Source organism: Ursus maritimus, unplaced genomic scaffold (assembly GCF_017311325.1).
Source record: "Ursus maritimus isolate PB19 unplaced genomic scaffold, ASM1731132v1 scaffold_17, whole genome shotgun sequence".
Lineage (NCBI taxonomy): Eukaryota > Metazoa > Chordata > Mammalia > Carnivora > Ursidae > Ursus > Ursus maritimus.
Genome location: NW_024424119.1, coordinates 39586574 through 39604554, shown reverse-complemented (window position 1 = coordinate 39604554; position 17981 = coordinate 39586574). Strand labels below are relative to the sequence as shown.

Below are 17981 nucleotides of genomic sequence, written 5' to 3'. Positions count from 1 at the left end.
TCTTTAGCTCCACATAGGTCTGTGAGAGTCATACTTACTATGCATGTAGTTACAGATTGTTCATTCTCATTGCTCCACAGTGTTCCACTCTATGAATATAGAACAATTTATCCATTCTGATTCAGTTTCCTATTGTTGTATAACAAATCACCCTAAAATTTAATAACTTAAAATAATTCCTCCTTTCTCACAATTCTGTGGGTTATCTGGGCAGTTTTTCTCCTGGCTTTACTCAGATTTGCTCATGTGATTACTTTCAGCTGGAGGGTCAGGTGAGCTGGGAGGCCAAAGATGGTCTTACTCAACTTCTGGCAGTAAGGGCTGGTCATCAGCTGAGGTACCTCAATTTTCTTCCACCTGACCTCTCCTACTTGAGTGTTTCTTTATGTTATGGTCTCAGGGCAGTATTTCCCTCCAATGTGCATGCATTTATCAAGCTTCTACTGCACCACACTTGCCTAATGTCCCACTGGCCAAAGTAAGTTACATGATTAAAATCAGAATCTTTGTACAAAGGGACAACACATGGGCATAGACACCAAGAGATGTCATTTACTTGGGGCCATCAATGTAACACTCTACCACATATTATACTGATTGTCATTTGGGGAGACTTCAGTTTGGGGGCTATTATAAGCAGTACTATGAATATTCCAGTACATTTATTTTGGTAAGCATATATCTTTGAGTGCAATTACTGAACCATAAAACATGCATATGCAAAGCTTCAGTAAATACTGCCAAACAGCTTCCCAAATTGTTCGTATCCATTTATGTTTTTAAAGATTTTATTTATTTATTTGAGAGACAGAGAGTGGGGGAGGGCAGAGCTAAAGAGAGACAGAATTTCAGACTGTGTGCTGAGTGCCAAGCCCAACATAAGGCTCAATCTTATGACCCCAAGATCATGACCTGAGCCCAAACCAAGAGTTGGATACTCATCCGACTGAGTCACCCAGGCGTCACTCTATATTTCTGTACCCATTTACACTTCCAATAGCAGTGCTTGAGAATTCTAGTTACTCTACATTCTCATCACCACTTGATATTTTTCATCTTTTTCATTTAGCCATTCTAGTGGGTATGCAATGGTATCTCACTCTAATTTTAATTGAGTGGCCATATTTTTTAATATTTCACAAAAGCAACAAAGGAAAAAATTTCACACCATGAAACTAAAAAAGAACTACCTTGGTTTACTTCCACCTCCATCACAGAAACCTTCTCCTAAAGTGCAGGCAAATCCATCTAATTTAAACATGAACAAGAGAAAGGAATGCAATCTAATCCCATGTGAGGTACTATGAGAAAAAGATGGAAAAGAACTAAATAAAGTACCAATAGTCAAAGAAGGCACATCACAAAAATATGGCCATAGAGTAGATGAGAACGGTAGCATAATATTTTAATATTAAAAGAAATTAAGAAAATGATAGAAGCTATAAAATATACATCAGACAGAAAAGTGGGGGGAAAAGGGAATGGCCATACAACAAGAGCACTTACAAAGAGAAATGACAGAATTCAGGACAGAATAAGAAAGAAAAAAATTCAGAAAGGAAGACAAAACTGGACTTAATAAATAGGTACCATGGAAACTGCTTAATAAAGGATAAAAAGGAAAAATAGAAAAACAAAACAAATATTAAAAAAGATAAAAAGGAATGTGAAGAAAGGTATAGCTATAAAAGAAAAGCAAAGAAGATCCAACATACATGTAACAGGAGAACCCCAAAAAGAAAATGAAAGCAATAAAACAGATTAAATACTAAACTCTATCATTGATAAAAATATTTATGAAAAAATATTTAAGCCAACATTATAAAATCCACATTGTGCATCTGGAAAAATTAACAGAGAACAGCCAACACTTAATACAGGCTCTAGTAAAATCACCAGCCTTTAAAGATGAAGAAAAAAGTCCTCTGGGCATCTAAGAGAAAGATAAAGTCACGAAAAGAAAAGAAAAGAAAAGAAAAGAAAAGAAAAGAAAAGAAAAGAAAAGAAAAGAAAAGAAAAGAAAAGAGAAAATCATAGTGGTAATAGATTCTGACAAAAACACTTTTTACCAGAATACAATAGAGTAGGACTCCAGGGCACCCAGGTGGCTCAGTTGGTTAAGCATCTGTCTTTGGCTCAAGTCACAATCTCAGGGTCCTGGGATCGAGCCCCACATTGGGCTCCCTGCTTAGCAGGGAGTCTGCTTCTCCCTCTGCCCCTCCCCCCTGCTCATGCTTTCTCACACATGCTTGCTCTCTCAAATAAAATCTAAAAAATAAATAGGGTAGGACTCAGCAAATTACAGCTTGTGCACCAAATCCAGCCCACTGTCTGGTTCTATAAATAAAGTTTTACTAAACACAGTATGCTTCTTCATTTACATACTCTATATGGCTGTTTTTGCACTGCAGTGGCACAGTTACATAACTGTGACAGTGACCCATGTTCCACAAAGCCTAAAATAATTGCCATTTGGCCTTTCACAGAAAAGGTCTGCCAAACCCTACAACAGAGTAATATACTTAAGAAACTTGAGGAAAGAAAATGTGAGCCAAGTACTTATATTCAGCAACACTGGCCTTCAAGGATAAAAACCACAGATAAAGTTTTTTTTTTTTAAAGATTTTATTTATTTATTCGACAGAGATAGAGACAGCCAGAGAGAGAGGGAACACAAGCAGGGGAAGTGGGAGAGGAAGAAACAGGCTCATAGCGGAAGAGCCTGATGTGGGGCTCGATCCCATAACGCTGGGATCACGCCCTGAGCTGAAGGCAGACGCTTAACCGCTGTGCCACCCAGGCGCCCCTCACAGATAAACAGTTTTAAACATAAAAGACAAGACACATTATTCACATGAGCCATTTATTAGGCTTCAAAGAGCTTCAGACTATCAAATGATTACAGAAGCCTTGGCATAAGGACTTGTATTGTGCATTGAATAAATTTAACTGTAGAACCAAGACTAATGATAGGCAAAGGTGACAGAGTAGTATGTGATTTGTATGGGGGCAAACAGAACTGAGAAATCTCAGGGAGTAGGAATCAAGTAGTCTAGGGACTCGATTATATCACACATACAGAGTGAAGTATGTCTGTATGTATGAAAGACAATGAGCAGAGGAATAGGTTATATTATGAGCTGTATTGTTTTTCCCCCCAAATTCATACACTGAAGTCCTAATACCCAGTACTTCAAAATGAGAGAATATTTGGAGACAGGGCCTTTAAAGAGGTAATTAAGGTAAAACAAGGTCATGTGGGTGAGTTCTAAGGCTATGGATAGATGTCCTATAAGAAGAGATTAGGACACAGGCACACAGTCAAAACATCTGAGGAAGACTGAAATTGAGAGCCAAGAAGAGAGGCCTGAGAAGAACCCAATTCTGCCAACATCTTGATCTGGGACTTCTAGCCTCCAGACGATGAGAAAATTTTGTTGTTTAAGCTACCCAGTCTGTCATACTTTGTTATGAGAGCCCTTGTTAACTAATACTGGTTGGGGAGAGGAAATTGTTCTGGCTGGGTAAAAGTTCACAAATACTGTTAACTCTGTTCCAGAAGGATGAAGTCTCAGAAAAATAGAGCTTTTGATATGTGGTGATTATGCATTAAAGAATACAATGATTAAAAAATTTTTAAATAGGGGTGCCTGGCTGGCTCAGTCGGTAGAGTATGCGACTCTTGATTTCAGGCTCATGGAGTCACAATGGGCGTGGAGCCTACTTTAAAAAAAAAAAAAAAGGCAAAAAAATTTTTTAAAGATTAAGTATTTACAAAGGAAAATACTTACAAGGGAAAACTGAAGGGGCACAATATTTGCAACCTGAAAAGGCCAGAAAAGTTTAAAGTAGTTGTCAGTTTTGAGGAAAACCAAGAAGAAAGAAAATCCAAACTATTCCTGAAATTAAAATTAACTAAAAAGGTAAATAAACAATCCAAAACCAATCCTGCTAAGCAAGGGAAAGTCACTGAAGCAACTTTGGATAATTTTTTAGAGTTCAAATTAACTTTTTTTTTTAAAGATTTTATTTATTTGACAGAGAGAGACACAGCAAGAGAGGGAACACAAGCAGGGGGAGTGGGAGAGGGAGAAGCAGGCCTCCCGCTGAGCAGAGAGCCCAATGCAGGGCTCGATCCCAGGACCCTGGGATCATGACCTGAGCCGAAGCTTAACCGACTGAGCCACCCAGGTATCCCAAGATTTTTAATGTTTTTAAAAGTTTCTTAAATGTTTTAATGTCTTCTTCAAATTTTTAAAAGTTCTATGTCTTTTTTTTTTTTTACTTTTTTTTTTTTTTTTCTTTTTTTTTTTTTTTACTTTTTTTTTTTTTTACTTCTTTTTTTTTTTTTTTAAGTAGGCTCCATACCCAGCACGAGCCCAATGCAGGGCCCAAACCCAGGACCCTGAGACCAAGCCCTGAGATGAGATCAAGAGTCCAACGCTCAACCAACTGAGCCACCCAGGGGCCCCTAAAACTTGTATTTCACATGAAGTTGCACAATTTATCTTTTGCAACATATATGATGTTACTTTTCTTTTAATACAAAAAAATAAAACAATTATTGACATCCTAGACAACATCACTTTGCTTTCTATACTATAGTGTGATAAAGTGTTTTGAAATACGTTTTGTCACTAGAGCCATTGGTATTACCAATATGGAATAGTCAAAAAGCTCTCCAACTGTTTAAGACTTTACAAAATACACTTGAATATTGCTGCATAATTTGTCTTTCTCCAGAAAAGCATATTAAACTTTGTTGACATTGGATACAAAATAAAATTCAAAAATTCACATCTTGAGTACTTTTGGTTTCTTGACCTTTATTTGAATTTGAGACTAAGCTTTACCAAACAACAGAATTTACACTGTAACTAGCCAACCAGAGTCCTCATTATGGAATCTATGCAGTACATTTGTTACCTAGGAAACAGACCAGAGCACAGGCAGAGTGCAATTTCTGTATAGCAAAAGAATTCTCCAATCATGCTGATAAATAAAGTCCATAAATCAACTAATCAGAAGCAAAGTCAAGAAGTATCACATAAGAGTTAAGCTCTATGGAAACTTTTTTAAAGGAAAAAAAGTAACCTGTGGGGCTTCTTCGGGCAACTATGTAGATTTCTTAAGTAAATATTATGAGCAGGTTTCTTTACAAACACAAACTGTCAGAAAATAAACTGTTCAAAATAAATGGCTTCTCTCCAATCTTCAGCTTCTCTATTTTTGACAGTATTTAAGAGAAAAAGCTTCTTCAGAGCCAGCCTCGTACATCTGGTAGCAGAATATTAATCCAAGAATGAATTCTGCATTTTCTAAGAGCAGCGTGATTTTGTGCCGTTCTTAAACAATGCAGGACGATAAAGGCTGGAATGAGAGGTCACTGTCCATACCTCTCACAGTCAGACCTGCTTCCACACCAGGCTATAAAAAACTTCATGAAAAAGAAGGATTTGAAAGTCACAGATCTATTACAAAGAATAAAACTGTTACTTTTCAGCTTTCCATTGGTTATTACTAATGATAATACTAGTCCTTTGAGGGTTCCAGGTAACCTAAAGTGGCCATTTTGAGGTTTTCTTTAATAGTACCACACTGATAAAAGCAGGAAAAGTCTACGGATTTTCAAGCCTATCAAATTTAACTGGACAGCTTAGTGTTGTTTAAAAAAAAGAAACTGGCAAATGTCAGTTTATATTTTTCAGTTATATTTAAAATCCAACTTTACAAATTCAAAATTTCTGGAAGTAACATTTGTCATATCAAAAGTATCAGAAAAAAAATTTCAATCATGAAGAGTGAAAAATAATTTATACACCTTCTTAAACACCAATAAACCAGAAGAGAAATCAGTTGAAAATATGTAAGTTTCTCTGGACTGCTTCTGATTACACGAAAATATTAGCGTTAATTATACAAAAACCAAAAAATTAATATCTACATATCAGAGCCAAAAATAAAAACAAAACAAAACAAAAAAAACTAGGTGTTATCTTTTAGCCAGCCCACGTGAAGACACTACACTGCCAATCCCAGAAAACTGTTAGGCGTAACTACAAGTTGCCAAGCAATTCTAAACACAGGCCACACTCTTAATATTTAATTTACACAGTGACTCTTTGTTAAACCTTATCCCTCTGATTGACAGTCCTATAAATAAATACATAAACAATTCAAGTTGTTAGCTTATCTTTTTTTAAACTTCTAAGAACTGATAAAGAGTGTGTAATCTAATAGCTGAAACTCTGGGAGTGTTTTAGAACTCCATCCCACCATTCCTAATTAAGCCTGAACAAATTTCAATACCTATGCTCTCTGGGCCATCCTTATGGAAAAAGAAAGAGGAACCTTACTCAAGGGCCTACTAGCGCCATGCACTGAGCCCTATGCAGTCTAAATTCATTAAACTAATCTAGACAGGAAGTCAAACCAAGAATAAAATTTCATCAATTCAAAGGGACTGGTGAGATTAATGCTAGATGTAGCCTCTTCTAGGTTTTAAGTGTACAAAAATGTACACTCCAGATATTTACAAAATTAGTCATGCAATAGTAATAGTCTGTTAATGTAACTAGGGCAAGAATGTAGGCTAATTTTTTCTCCTAGAAAAAGATCACTCTTTTTGGCACACTAAAACTGTCTCCTCTTTATAATGACAAAAATCAGTTTGCCTAATTAAAACCGCATTAAAATTGTACATTGCTTTCTTACGAATTTCCACATCTTACTTGAAGATTTAAATAAACTGTTTTCCACCACAATGTTTTTCCTTTAAGTTCAGATGTTTAAGAAAGGCTCTGTTTTCTACATATATAGTTGTACATATAACTGAGTGCACCCAAAACTATTTTTTTAATCTCCTTGATAACCGTCAGATTTAAATTTGTCAATACGGATTCTTGCACAATAGGAAAAAAAAAAAAGTCTCCAGAAGTGAACACCAGATTGAGATTAATTCAAAGATATAAATGCATACCTCCATTAAAAAACTGAATCTGCAAAATTAAGTTTCTGGGTGCTTATTCAACTTCATTTATAATCTGAATATCCACAAATACATATCAACTCTTCATAAGAAACTCAGCCAGATAAATAAAATAATTCAGAAATATGACCTATGGTACTTTTCAAAAAACTATATCCACCATGTACAACCCAATTGTTGGCCTTTAGACAGAAAGAGAATACATGAAAACAGAATAAAAGAGGGAAAGCACAATCACAGGGAGAAAAATCAGTTCTAACATTCACGTCCTCCCCATATGCGGTGGAAGACCTCATATTTTAAACCAGCAAAAATAAAGGTTTTAGCCTAAACGAAAAGCTAGATGTTTATTGCACTTCAGTTTAACCTCCACCGTGGAAGCTGTCACTATCTGACTCGCTTGTTAACTGTTATAGTTAATAGGTAGAAGATTCTGTCATGCTAATCCTAAAGAGTCTGGGAAATAACAAAACTTTATCATCAAACTTTAAAATATGTATATACGTAAAAAAAAATCGTAAAAATCACAGTCGTGCTCATCTTTGATTTCCTTGTTAAGTCCCTACCTAACCTTAAAAAAAAGGAAGAAGAAAATCCACCTGAAACAGTCTGTGATTTTGGTTTGATTTGGTCAGCCCAGCCTCCTCGCACCCAGGGGAATACATTTGTCGATGTATTTGATAACAAACACAAATCACTGTGCGCAGCCTCCGATGGGGGAGGGCGGCGGAAGAGCCCTTCGGAGAAAGCCCTCCTCCGTTAGAAACAATAAATAAGGGACCGAAGCGATGCACGTTCCTCCACACACGCCCCACACGCACCTCAGCGTGCCTCTCGCGAGGGAAACAAGTCGGGCAAAGACCCGAACCACCTCTCTCCCTCTCTCCACAACCATCCCAAGACTTGGAAACTAAGAGGGCAGATCTTTTCTTTCTCCTTCCCGCCCTCCTTCCCACCTCCAAACAGACCCAAAAGCAGGAGCAGGCGAGTCAGAACCCACGCAGCGCGCCCGCGGCGGCGACAGGAGATGCTGGGCGGCGGGCCGGCCCCGCCGAGGCTGACCAGAGCCGCGGCTGCCCGCGCTCGCCCCGGGAGCCCGTTCGGCCGCCCGGGGTCTCAGCCCTCGCGCCCCCAAGCCCGTCGTCGGCGACGGCCAGCCGCCCGAGTCGCTGCCCTGACTCTCGGCCTTCCCACCCCGCCCCCCCCAGAGGAGACAAAAGAGGGTTCAGCCGGGTCACTGCTCGGCTGCCGAAGGGGAGGCAGCGCGGACCCCAGCGCGGCCGCCCCCCACACAAAGGGGCTCCCCGGCCCAGGTCGCAGCGTCGGCGCGCTCGTCCCCGCCCCCCGCGCGGGCTCTCACCCACCTGCAGGTGTCTGTGCGTCTGTCCATAGGAACGCGGGCGGCGGGGGGGCCTGCGGGAGCCGGGCAGCCCGGGCTGGACGGGGCGGGACCGAGGGGAAGGAGGGAAAGCGGCCGGAGGGCCCGGGAGCAAAGGCAAGAAGAGCGGAGAAGGCGCCGGGCGGACGGCCGACGGAGGCGCGGGGCGGGGGGCGGGGGCGCCAGCCTGGCTCTGCCGACCGGCGCGCGCCGCTCCGTGCGCCCCGGGCTCCGCGCGCCCGGCTCGGAGCGCGGCGGGCGGGGGGCGGGGCGTGGGCGGGGCGGGGCCGGCGAACGGGGCGGGGGCTCGGACCCCGGGCTCCAGCCGGCACCGGAAACGCGCCGTGGTCCGCTAGACCCACAGGAAGTGTGTAACGACACCTCCTACGAAGCGCTCCGAGCTCTTGGTCGTCGCTGCCCGGAGGAGGTGTGGACCCACCTTCCTAGCACACACCGGCGCGCACGAGCTCGGTCTCTGCGCCCAGACAGGTGTGCACCCCACGATCCCCGCGACGTTCTGAAGTGGGCAGCACTCCGTCCTGCCGCGCACCCGGCGCCTTCCCCACTCTTCTTGCCTTCCTCCCAGTCCCCGCTGCCCCCTTGGAACTCCGCAGAGCTTCACCTAAACGCAAGGACCGGACCTTACAAGAACCTGTTCCATTCGTCTGGTGTATAACACCTGTTTTAACGCACCGAGTGGAGTCACCTCTACACCCAAGCATATACTGGAACACCTCTTACACAACCCACAGTCCCCGCTGCCCAGTGGAAGTTCCCCATCCAACTACGACACTCGAATCCATCCCATGGCGGGGGGGGGGGGGGGGTAAAGTTAAAACATACTAGGACTAGGGAGGCATACAATAACACCATCTACACAGCTTGGTATCATAGAGGTAAGGCTGACGCCCTCCACATTTATTATACCTAGCAAACACTTTTATAGTACTAACTCTGTGTGACTGGGGTTTACACTAAGTGCTTAGGGAGTATTTATTTAATCCTAAGAACTCTCTGCAGTGAGTGTTGTTAGCATCACCAGTTTATGGATGAGGAAACAGGCAAAGAGGAATTAAGACATCTGCCCAAGATCACAAAGCAGCGGGAAAAACCCGGATTATCCAAAGCGGTTTGGGGCCGGATTCCATACTCTTAACTCCCTTTCTACTTACAGCATTAAGTATCTCCAAAATAATAATAGTGGTAATAAATAACATTTAAAGCATATCTGACTGATTAGCCAAATGTGGTGCTTACATCCTGACCTCACCCCACTGTGACAAGGAAACCGCAGTCCCTCTTACCCTTGCGGTACATGAGGGGAGAGAGAAGAATATGAGGCAGAGAATGAGACCAACTTCTGAACAAAAAAGAAAGGATTCTTAACACCTTGCTCTGTCAACACTCTGCCTGGTCTAGGCTGAATTTAAAAAAAAATCTATGTAAACATTTTTGACAAAATAATGTTTGTCAAAAAAAAATTAATTGCCACATATTTCAAATATGTAATCCTGTGGAGAAATAGGAAACTTAAGCACAGCTGGTGGAAATGTAAATGGTGCAGTCACTATAGAAAACAGTACAGGGGTTCTTCAAAAAATAATATTATGATCCAGAAATCCCACCTCTGGGTATATATCTAGCAATTAAAGCAGGAACTTGAAGAGATATTTGCACATCCATGTTCACTGCAGCATATTCACAATGGCCAAGAGGTGAAACTGCCCAAATGTCCATAGATGGATGAGTGGATAGACAAAATATGGCATATACATACAATAGAATTTTATTTAGACTTAAAGAAATCTTATATTTCTTTATTAAAGCAAGAAATCCTGTCATATGCCACAACATAGATGAACCTTGAGGACATTCTGCTGAGTAAAGTAAACCAGTCACAAAAGGACTATTGGAATACTATTATATGATTCCACTTACATGAAATACCTAGAGTTGTCAAAATCATGGAAACAAAGTATTATGGTGGTTTCCAGGAACGGGAGGAGGGGGAACATGGGGAGCTGTTTCATGAGTATAGAATTCTAGTTTGGCACAATGAAAAAGTTGTAGAGATCTGTCACACAACAATGTGAATATAGTTAACACCTCTGACCTGTATACTTAAAGGTGGTTAAGAGGATAAATTTTATAGTGTGTTTTTTTTCCCACAAATAACTTTTTAAAAATGCAATCTCATTTAAAGGATATATCCATCATGATGAATTTCTTTAATGATGCAGGCTTCCAGCTATGATGGGGTACCTTGTTGAATAAACCACCTCTCCACTAAGAACTGGAATTGTAAAAGTTGTATTTAAAACAAACAAAACAACAAAGTTTGTTTAAGGCTATTCTAGAGCAACCAAGGCTTGAGAGTCCAAGAGCTCAGCAAGAAGGGAAATACATTGAAGTGAATCTTACATTCTCAACCACTTTTCTTTCTTAGGGCATTGTTGATTTGTGTCAAGGAATATAGAAACCGAACAGTGAGAAAATCCTAGAATTTTTGACAGTCTGATTGGGCTACAGATACAAAATTTGGAGGCCAAGTCTATCAGGACAGCTAGGACTTGAAAACCCAAGATCCCAGAGGAAAGGTAATCACAGCAAGAGAAGCCAATCGTTCTACATGCCATTTATCCTCAAAGCATTTGATAATTCCTAATCTGTACATGCAAGGGGCAAGAAGCCAGGAAACCAACTGCTAAGACAAAAAAACCCAAAAAACAAAAACTAAGCAGTAACACTTAGCTGTCTCATAGTGCTAGAAAGAATTAAACAGGAAGGAGGGGCCCTGGTACACAAAGGCTCTCAGTTGAGACTCTTGAAGAACTATACCCTGAGAGTAAAAGCAAATCAGAAATAGCACTAACAATGCCTAAAACACCCTGAACTATTTCACTGACCAGGAGGATCAAGATGATCTTTCCATGTTCCATCTGCCTGCAAGAAAAACAGCAAATCTTCTTTAAAGAGCCTTCATTTTTTAAAAAAGATTTTATTTACTTGAGAGAGAGGGAGAGTGAGAGTGAGAGAGAGCAAGAGTGAGAGTGAGAGAGAGAGCATGAGAGCAGGGCAAGGGGGAGGCAGACGGAGAGGAAGAAGCAGAGTCCCCGCTGATCAGGGAGCCTGATGCAGGACTGGATCAGGACCTTGAGATCATGACCTGAGCTGAAGGCAGATGCTCAACTGACTGAGCCACCCAGGCGCGCCTCACTGGTGAATTCTAACAAACATTTAAATGAAGAAACTATACCAGTTGTCTCTAGTCCCTTTCAGAAGACAGAAACAGAATATTCCCAATTCATTCTACGAAGCCAGCATTACCCTAATCCAAGACCAGACAAAGACATTACAAAAAAATTACAGACCAGTATCTCTCATAAACATCGATACAAAAATCCTCAACAAAATATTAGTAGATTGAATCCAACAACATATAAAAATAACTATATGCCACAACTGTCATAGCCTGTTCAGGCTGCCATAACCAAACAGAGATCTTCCTCAGCTTTCCATGGGGTTGTCCCAATAAACCCATTGTAAATTGAAAAGATCATAAGTTAAAAATACACTTAATACAATAACCTACCAAACACCCTAGCTTAGCCTGGCCTATGTTAAACACGCTCAGAACACTTACATTAGCCTACAGTTGGGCAAGATCATCTAACACAAAGCCTATTATATAATAGAGTGTTGAATATTTCATGTAGTTTATTGAATATTATACTGAAAGTGAAAAACAGAATGGTTATATGGGTACAAAATGGTTTTTAATTGTATCCGTTGTTTACCCTTATGGCCAAGTGGCTGACTGGGAGCTGTGGCTAACTGCCACTGACCAGCATCATGAGAGAGTATCATACCACTCATCACTAACCCAGGAAGTCATTAAAATTCAAATTTCAAAGTCTTTCTAGTGAATGTCTAGCACTTTCACACCATCATGACGTTGAAAAATTTTAAGTTGGACCATCATTAAATCAGGGACCCTCTGTACCAGAGACTGGGTAGCTATTTCCCATAGTTCTGGAGGCTAGGAAGTCCAAGACCAAGGCACACAGTCAGCATATGGTAAGAACTTGATTTCTGGTTCATAGATGGCACCTTCTCACTGTGTCCTCACATGGTAGAAGGGACCAGCTAGCTCTCTGGGGTCTATTAAGGGCACTAATCCCAATCACAAGGGCCCCACCCTCATGACCTAATCACCTCTTGAAGGGCCCACCTCCTACTACCATTGTCTTGGGGGTTAGGATTTCAACGTATGAAATGGGGGGGGCATGAACATTTATATAAAAACAACCATATGGGATTTATTTCAGGTATGCAAGGCTGGTTCAACATTTGAAAATAATAATCTACCACATCAACAGGCTGAAGAAGATCATATCAATAGATGCAGAAAAAGCATTTGACAGACTCTAACACATACTCATGACAAAATCTCTCAGTAAACTAGGAATAGAGGGAACTTCCTCAACTTGATGAGGAATATCTGCAAAAACCCTACAGCTAGAAACTTTCTCACTAAGATCATGAACAAGGCAAGGATGTCCTCTCATTAATGCTTTTCAACATCATACTGGAAGTCACGGCTAATGCAATAACACCACAAAAGGAAATAAAAGGAAGGAAAAACTAAAACCATGTTCACAGATGACAGAATTGTCTCTGTAGAAAACCTGAAAAAATTGACCAAACCCCCAAAAAACAAAACAAAACAAAAACCCTCCTGGGAACTAATAATTATGGTAAGGTTGTAGGAAATAAAGTTAATATACAAAAGTCAATCACTTTCCAAATACCAGTAATGAAGAAGTGAAATTTGAAATTTAAAACACATAACCACTTATATTAGCACCCCTCAAAATAGTGAGGTATAACTCTAACAAAATCTAACAAGGTCCATATGAGGAAACCTACAAAACTCTTATGAAAGATATCATAGAACAACTTAATAAATGAAGAGATAGTTCATATTCATTGATAAGAAGACTCAATATTGTCAAGACATCAGTTTATCCCAAACTGATATATGGATTCAATGCAATGCCAATCAAAAATCCCAGCAAATTATTTTGTGGCTATCAACAAATTGACTCTAAATTTTTTTAAATTGAGAAATACTTGTACTTTTGTTTTCTTTTTATTTTTTATTTTAAGTAAGCTCTACATCCAATGTGGGGCTTGAACTCACAACCCCAAGATCAAGAGACACATGCTTCACCAACTGAGTCAGCCAGGTGACCCTGATTCTAAAGCTTCTATGAAGAGGTAAAAGACCCAGAATAGCCAACTCAGTATTGACGGAGAACAAAGTTGGAGGACTGACACTTCCTGACTCCCAAGACTATATAGCGGTAGTAACCAAGCAGTGTGGTATTGGTGAAGGAATAAACGAATAGATCAGTAGAACAGGATAAAGAACCCAGAAATAGACTCACATAAATACGGTCAACTGATCTTTGACAAAGGAGAGGACAGTCTTGTCAACAAATGGTGCTGGGGGGCGCCTGGCTGGCACCTGGGTGGCCCAGTCGTTAAGCATCTGCCTTCAGCTCAGGGCGTGATCCCAGCGTTCTAGCATCGAGCCCCACATCAGGCTTCTCCACTAGGAGCCTGCTTCTCCCTCTCCCACTCCCCCTGCTTGTGTTCCCTCTCTCGCTGGCTGTCTCTCTCTGTCAAATAAACAAATGAAATATTAAAAAAAAAAAAAAAACACCAAACAAACAAAAAAATCCAAATGGTGCTGGGACTGGATATCCACATGCCAAAAAAAAAAAAAAAAAAAAAAAAAAATCTAAAGACTTAACTCCTTTCACAAAAATTAACTCAAAATGGATCACAGATCTAAATGTAAAAATGCAAAACTATAAAATTCCTAGAAAATGACAGGAGAAAACCTAGATGGCCTCGGGTATGGCAAGGACTTTCTAGATACGACACCAAAGGCACAATCTGTGAAAGAAATGATTGCTAAGCTGGACTTCATTAAAATGAAAAACTTCAGGGCGCCTGGCTGGCTTAGTCAGAAGAGTATGCAACTCTTGATCTCAGTCGGGGTTGTGAGTTCGAGCCCCACACTGGGTAGAGATGACTTAAAATAAACAAACTTGAAAAGATTAAAAAAAAAAAAGAAAGAAAGAAACTTCTGCTCTGGGAAGGGCAATGTCAAAAGAATAAGAAAACAAGTCCCAGACTGGGAGAAAATATTTGCTAAAGACATGATAAAGGATTGTTTTCCAAAATATACAAAGTACTCTTAAAATGCAACAGTAAGAAAACAACTTAACTTAAAACTGGAACAAAAACCTTAACAGACACCTTACTAAAGAAGATACAGAGGCAAGTAAACATATGAAAAGATGTTCAACATTGCAAACTAAAAGGAGATACCACTACACACCTGTTAGGATAGTCAAAATCCACAACACTGACAGTACCAGATACTGAAGAGGATGTGGAGTGAGAGGAACCCAAGTTCATTGCTGGGGGGAATGCAAAATGGTACAGCCACTTTGGAAGACAGTTTGACAGTTTCTTCTAAAACTAAACTTAATACCATATATTTTCCTTTGCACAATTTGCCACTTTAGAAACTCAGAGTTCTTTTCTTTTGTATTATTTCTCTAAAAATTTGTTGTTCTTTTGTTAAGATGTTAGATAAGCTCAAGTTCTAACCACCCCATGGAGGTACTCACGTCTGAATACTCCCAGGTATATTGGTAATGCACGTTAGTAAACTTCAATTTCTTCTTCTCTTGTTAAGCTCTCTTTTGTTAATCTAATTTACAGGACCCCAGCTGAAAACTTGATATAGAGAGGGAAAAATACTTTTTTCCTTCTACTTAAGAAGTTTATTTAAGAGGCACTACATAAGTGGATTTGTTGAAATACAGGATTACTAGCAACAAACTCTCTTAAAAATAATGTCTAACTTCACTCAATCACTAACAAGATCCATGGCCTTGATTTCCCTCCATACCAATTAATTTCATTAATAGGGCTCAACTGGCTGCTGGCCAAGGCACAAAATGACCAAAACTTCTGGGAAGTTCTACAACTTCAGTGCAGTTAATGGGCAAGATCCATGGAAAGGGAACATGTGAATTCATTAGGGTATCAGGGAGATGTTGCAAGAGAAGGCTTCAGGAATCTAGATGTGGCTACCTTTATTTCTGACAGGATACTGCAAATTGTTTGGTACTTCTTAGTAATAATGAGCTCAAAGGGGCTGATGACCTAATCCAATTCCCTCAATTCCAGACATGGAAACCAGGGCCCTGTGCAAATATTTTTTCCCCAATATCCCAAAGCCTCTTAGTAAGAAAGCTCATGTTTTAGTGACCAGAACCCAGAATTCCTGTCTCACAATATTTTTTTTTTATTTTCCCAAAGCTTTGAGACCATTTGGAGAATGCAAAGACAGACCCCTTTAATAAGCTTCAGTAGAAAACAAGCCTGCTGGCAAGACTTGACCAGGATCTTCACAGTCTGGCAGATGCAAAGGGAGTTGTGAGGCTGTCACCCCAAAGGCAATCCATCTGGGCTTCCCGGATGGAGCGGTAAGGTCTTCAGGTTCTATTCAAGGCTAATGTCCTGGGAGGTTTTTGTTGGATAGGGATTTTGTTAATTTTGGCCTTGGGCTAGTCTTTTCCCATTCTCTGATCCTGTTTCCTCATTTGTAAAATAGACATTAAATGCTTCTAATATTACGATTCTAGGAAATGCCAGAATTAAGCACAGTAATATTAGAGAATGGAAGATGAGAAGTAAAAGAATTACACTGAGCAAGTATTTTTAACTGATTAAAGTGAAGGGAAAGGACTTTTTTTTAAACCTTAGCTTTAAAAAAAAAAAAAAAAGGAAAACAAAGGGAGTTTGCAGGGGCTGCCAAGACAAAATACCACAGACTGGGTGGCTAAACCAACAGACATCTTCCAGTTCTGGAGAAGAGAAGTCTTGGTAGATGGGGTTTCTTCTGAGGCCTCTCTCCTTGCTTGAGATGATTGCCTTCCCGCGCTGGTCCTCACAGGGTCATTCCTTTGTGTGTACATGCCTGGTCGTTTATCTCCAAATTTCCTCTTCTTAGAAGGACCCCAGTCAGACTGGATTAGAGCCCCCCCTAAAAGCCTCACTGTAACTTAATCACTTCTTTCAAGGCCTTATCTCCAAATAAGGAAAGTCTGAGGTATGTGTGGAGACAGGGGTGTGCGTGTGCATGTTAGGATTTCAACAAATGAGTTTGGGAGGTTTACAATTCAGCGTTTAACAACCATCTACTCTGACGTTCTCTTTAAAACTCTGTGACCGAGTGCATCCTTCTGGGGAGAAATTGTTTTATTTTAAGATATTTTTACACATTTAACAAAAGGATAATACTGAATTACATTAGCGGAATTACATTAGTAATAGGTAACTTACACCTGGAAAGCTAGTTAGAATGAAAAACCATCTTTGTTTCGTTAGTCTTCACGAACAGTATTTATTAAGGCAGCATATGTGATTTCTGTGAAAATGCAGTGTAGAAGATCTTCCTTAAAACAGGTATATAAAAATCTAAAATATCATTAAAGTTTCATTAGCATACAATCCCAAACTGAAAAATTTAAAACAGATTAACCACCTTTTATATGGGAAGAAGTGTTGAAAAGAGCTAATTTTACTGCTTGAACCTGATTAGTTGCTCATCATACCTTTCCCACAGTGAATGAAATCTAGCTCTCAGACGGCAAAACTCACAAAATTCGATAGGCAGACTGTCTTAGAATTCCACTTAATGAAGCTTATGTTTGATTAGCTAGCTGTTTTAATTACAATTTCAAGTCTTATAGATACAGAAATTCTATTTTTTCCAGAACAAACCTGCATATCCTTATAATACAAAAGGGAAGAAAACAAACAGATTTTAACTGTTGATCTCTTTTACTTTTTGAGCTTAGTGATTGACATTATTTTTCCTTTTCCTTCACAGCCTGGCATTCATCTGATTCATTAGCTTCTCCAATCTGATTGCTAGGGTCATGTTTCCTTTAATCTTCAATTTTCCTGACATGAATGCCATTGTTGGTTTTAGTTTCCCTAAAATGAGAAAATGAGGGAAGGAAAAGCATCCATTAGTGCCCTTAGGGAGATACCACTTCAAGAACATGCATTATAAAAAGAATCTTCTTGAGTTCTATAAACCTCTGAAGCACACAGATTTCTATTCCATATTTTTTATCAGTATCTTGGGAATCCCAATTCCTAGACTTAGAAGTTAACAATATCTTATAATATGAGAGATAATGTAAAAACAATCAGCAAAAGATTATACCAAAAAGCTGAAGAGGCAGCATTTATATACTAGTTACAGTACATGAAAGGATACATAGCCCTCAGATGAATTGTAGTGAACAAATACTTAAATTTCCCATCTATTATAGTTCATTAAACTTTTAGCATTTCAGGTTCAGATCTGAAAAATCAAAAGGTATAAATGCGTATAATATTCTTAAGAAATTATTAAAAACATAGTGTACGGACAACAAAAGTATGTTAGCAGTATTTTAACCACAGAAATGCCAGGATGTAAGACGTGAGCATTACAACAGAACTGTAGTTATAACA

At 39.7% G+C, this 17981-nt stretch overlaps 2 protein-coding genes across 4 annotated transcripts in view; both read right to left on the bottom strand.

Moving 5' to 3' along the window:
- Positions 1-8547, bottom strand: part of KIAA1958 (KIAA1958 ortholog) — a 152110-nt gene extending 143563 nt beyond the window's left edge. Inside the window, exon 1 of the mRNA XM_040631734.1 lies at positions 8353-8547. The gene's annotated coding sequence lies outside the window, so the exon portion shown is untranslated. The remainder of the gene's footprint in view (positions 1-8352) is intronic.
- Positions 8548-16691: 8144 nt separating this feature from the next.
- The window catches only part of HSDL2 (hydroxysteroid dehydrogenase like 2), a 52790-nt gene continuing 51500 nt past the window's right edge, over positions 16692-17981 (bottom strand). For all 3 annotated transcript variants that reach the window (XM_040631731.1, XM_040631730.1, XM_040631732.1), the window contains exon 11: positions 16692-17453. Coding sequence is in view for 2 of the 3 variants with exons in the window: in XM_040631730.1 (XP_040487664.1) it covers positions 17341-17453 (113 nt within the window). In the remaining variant the exon portion in view is untranslated. The remainder of the gene's footprint in view (positions 17454-17981) is intronic.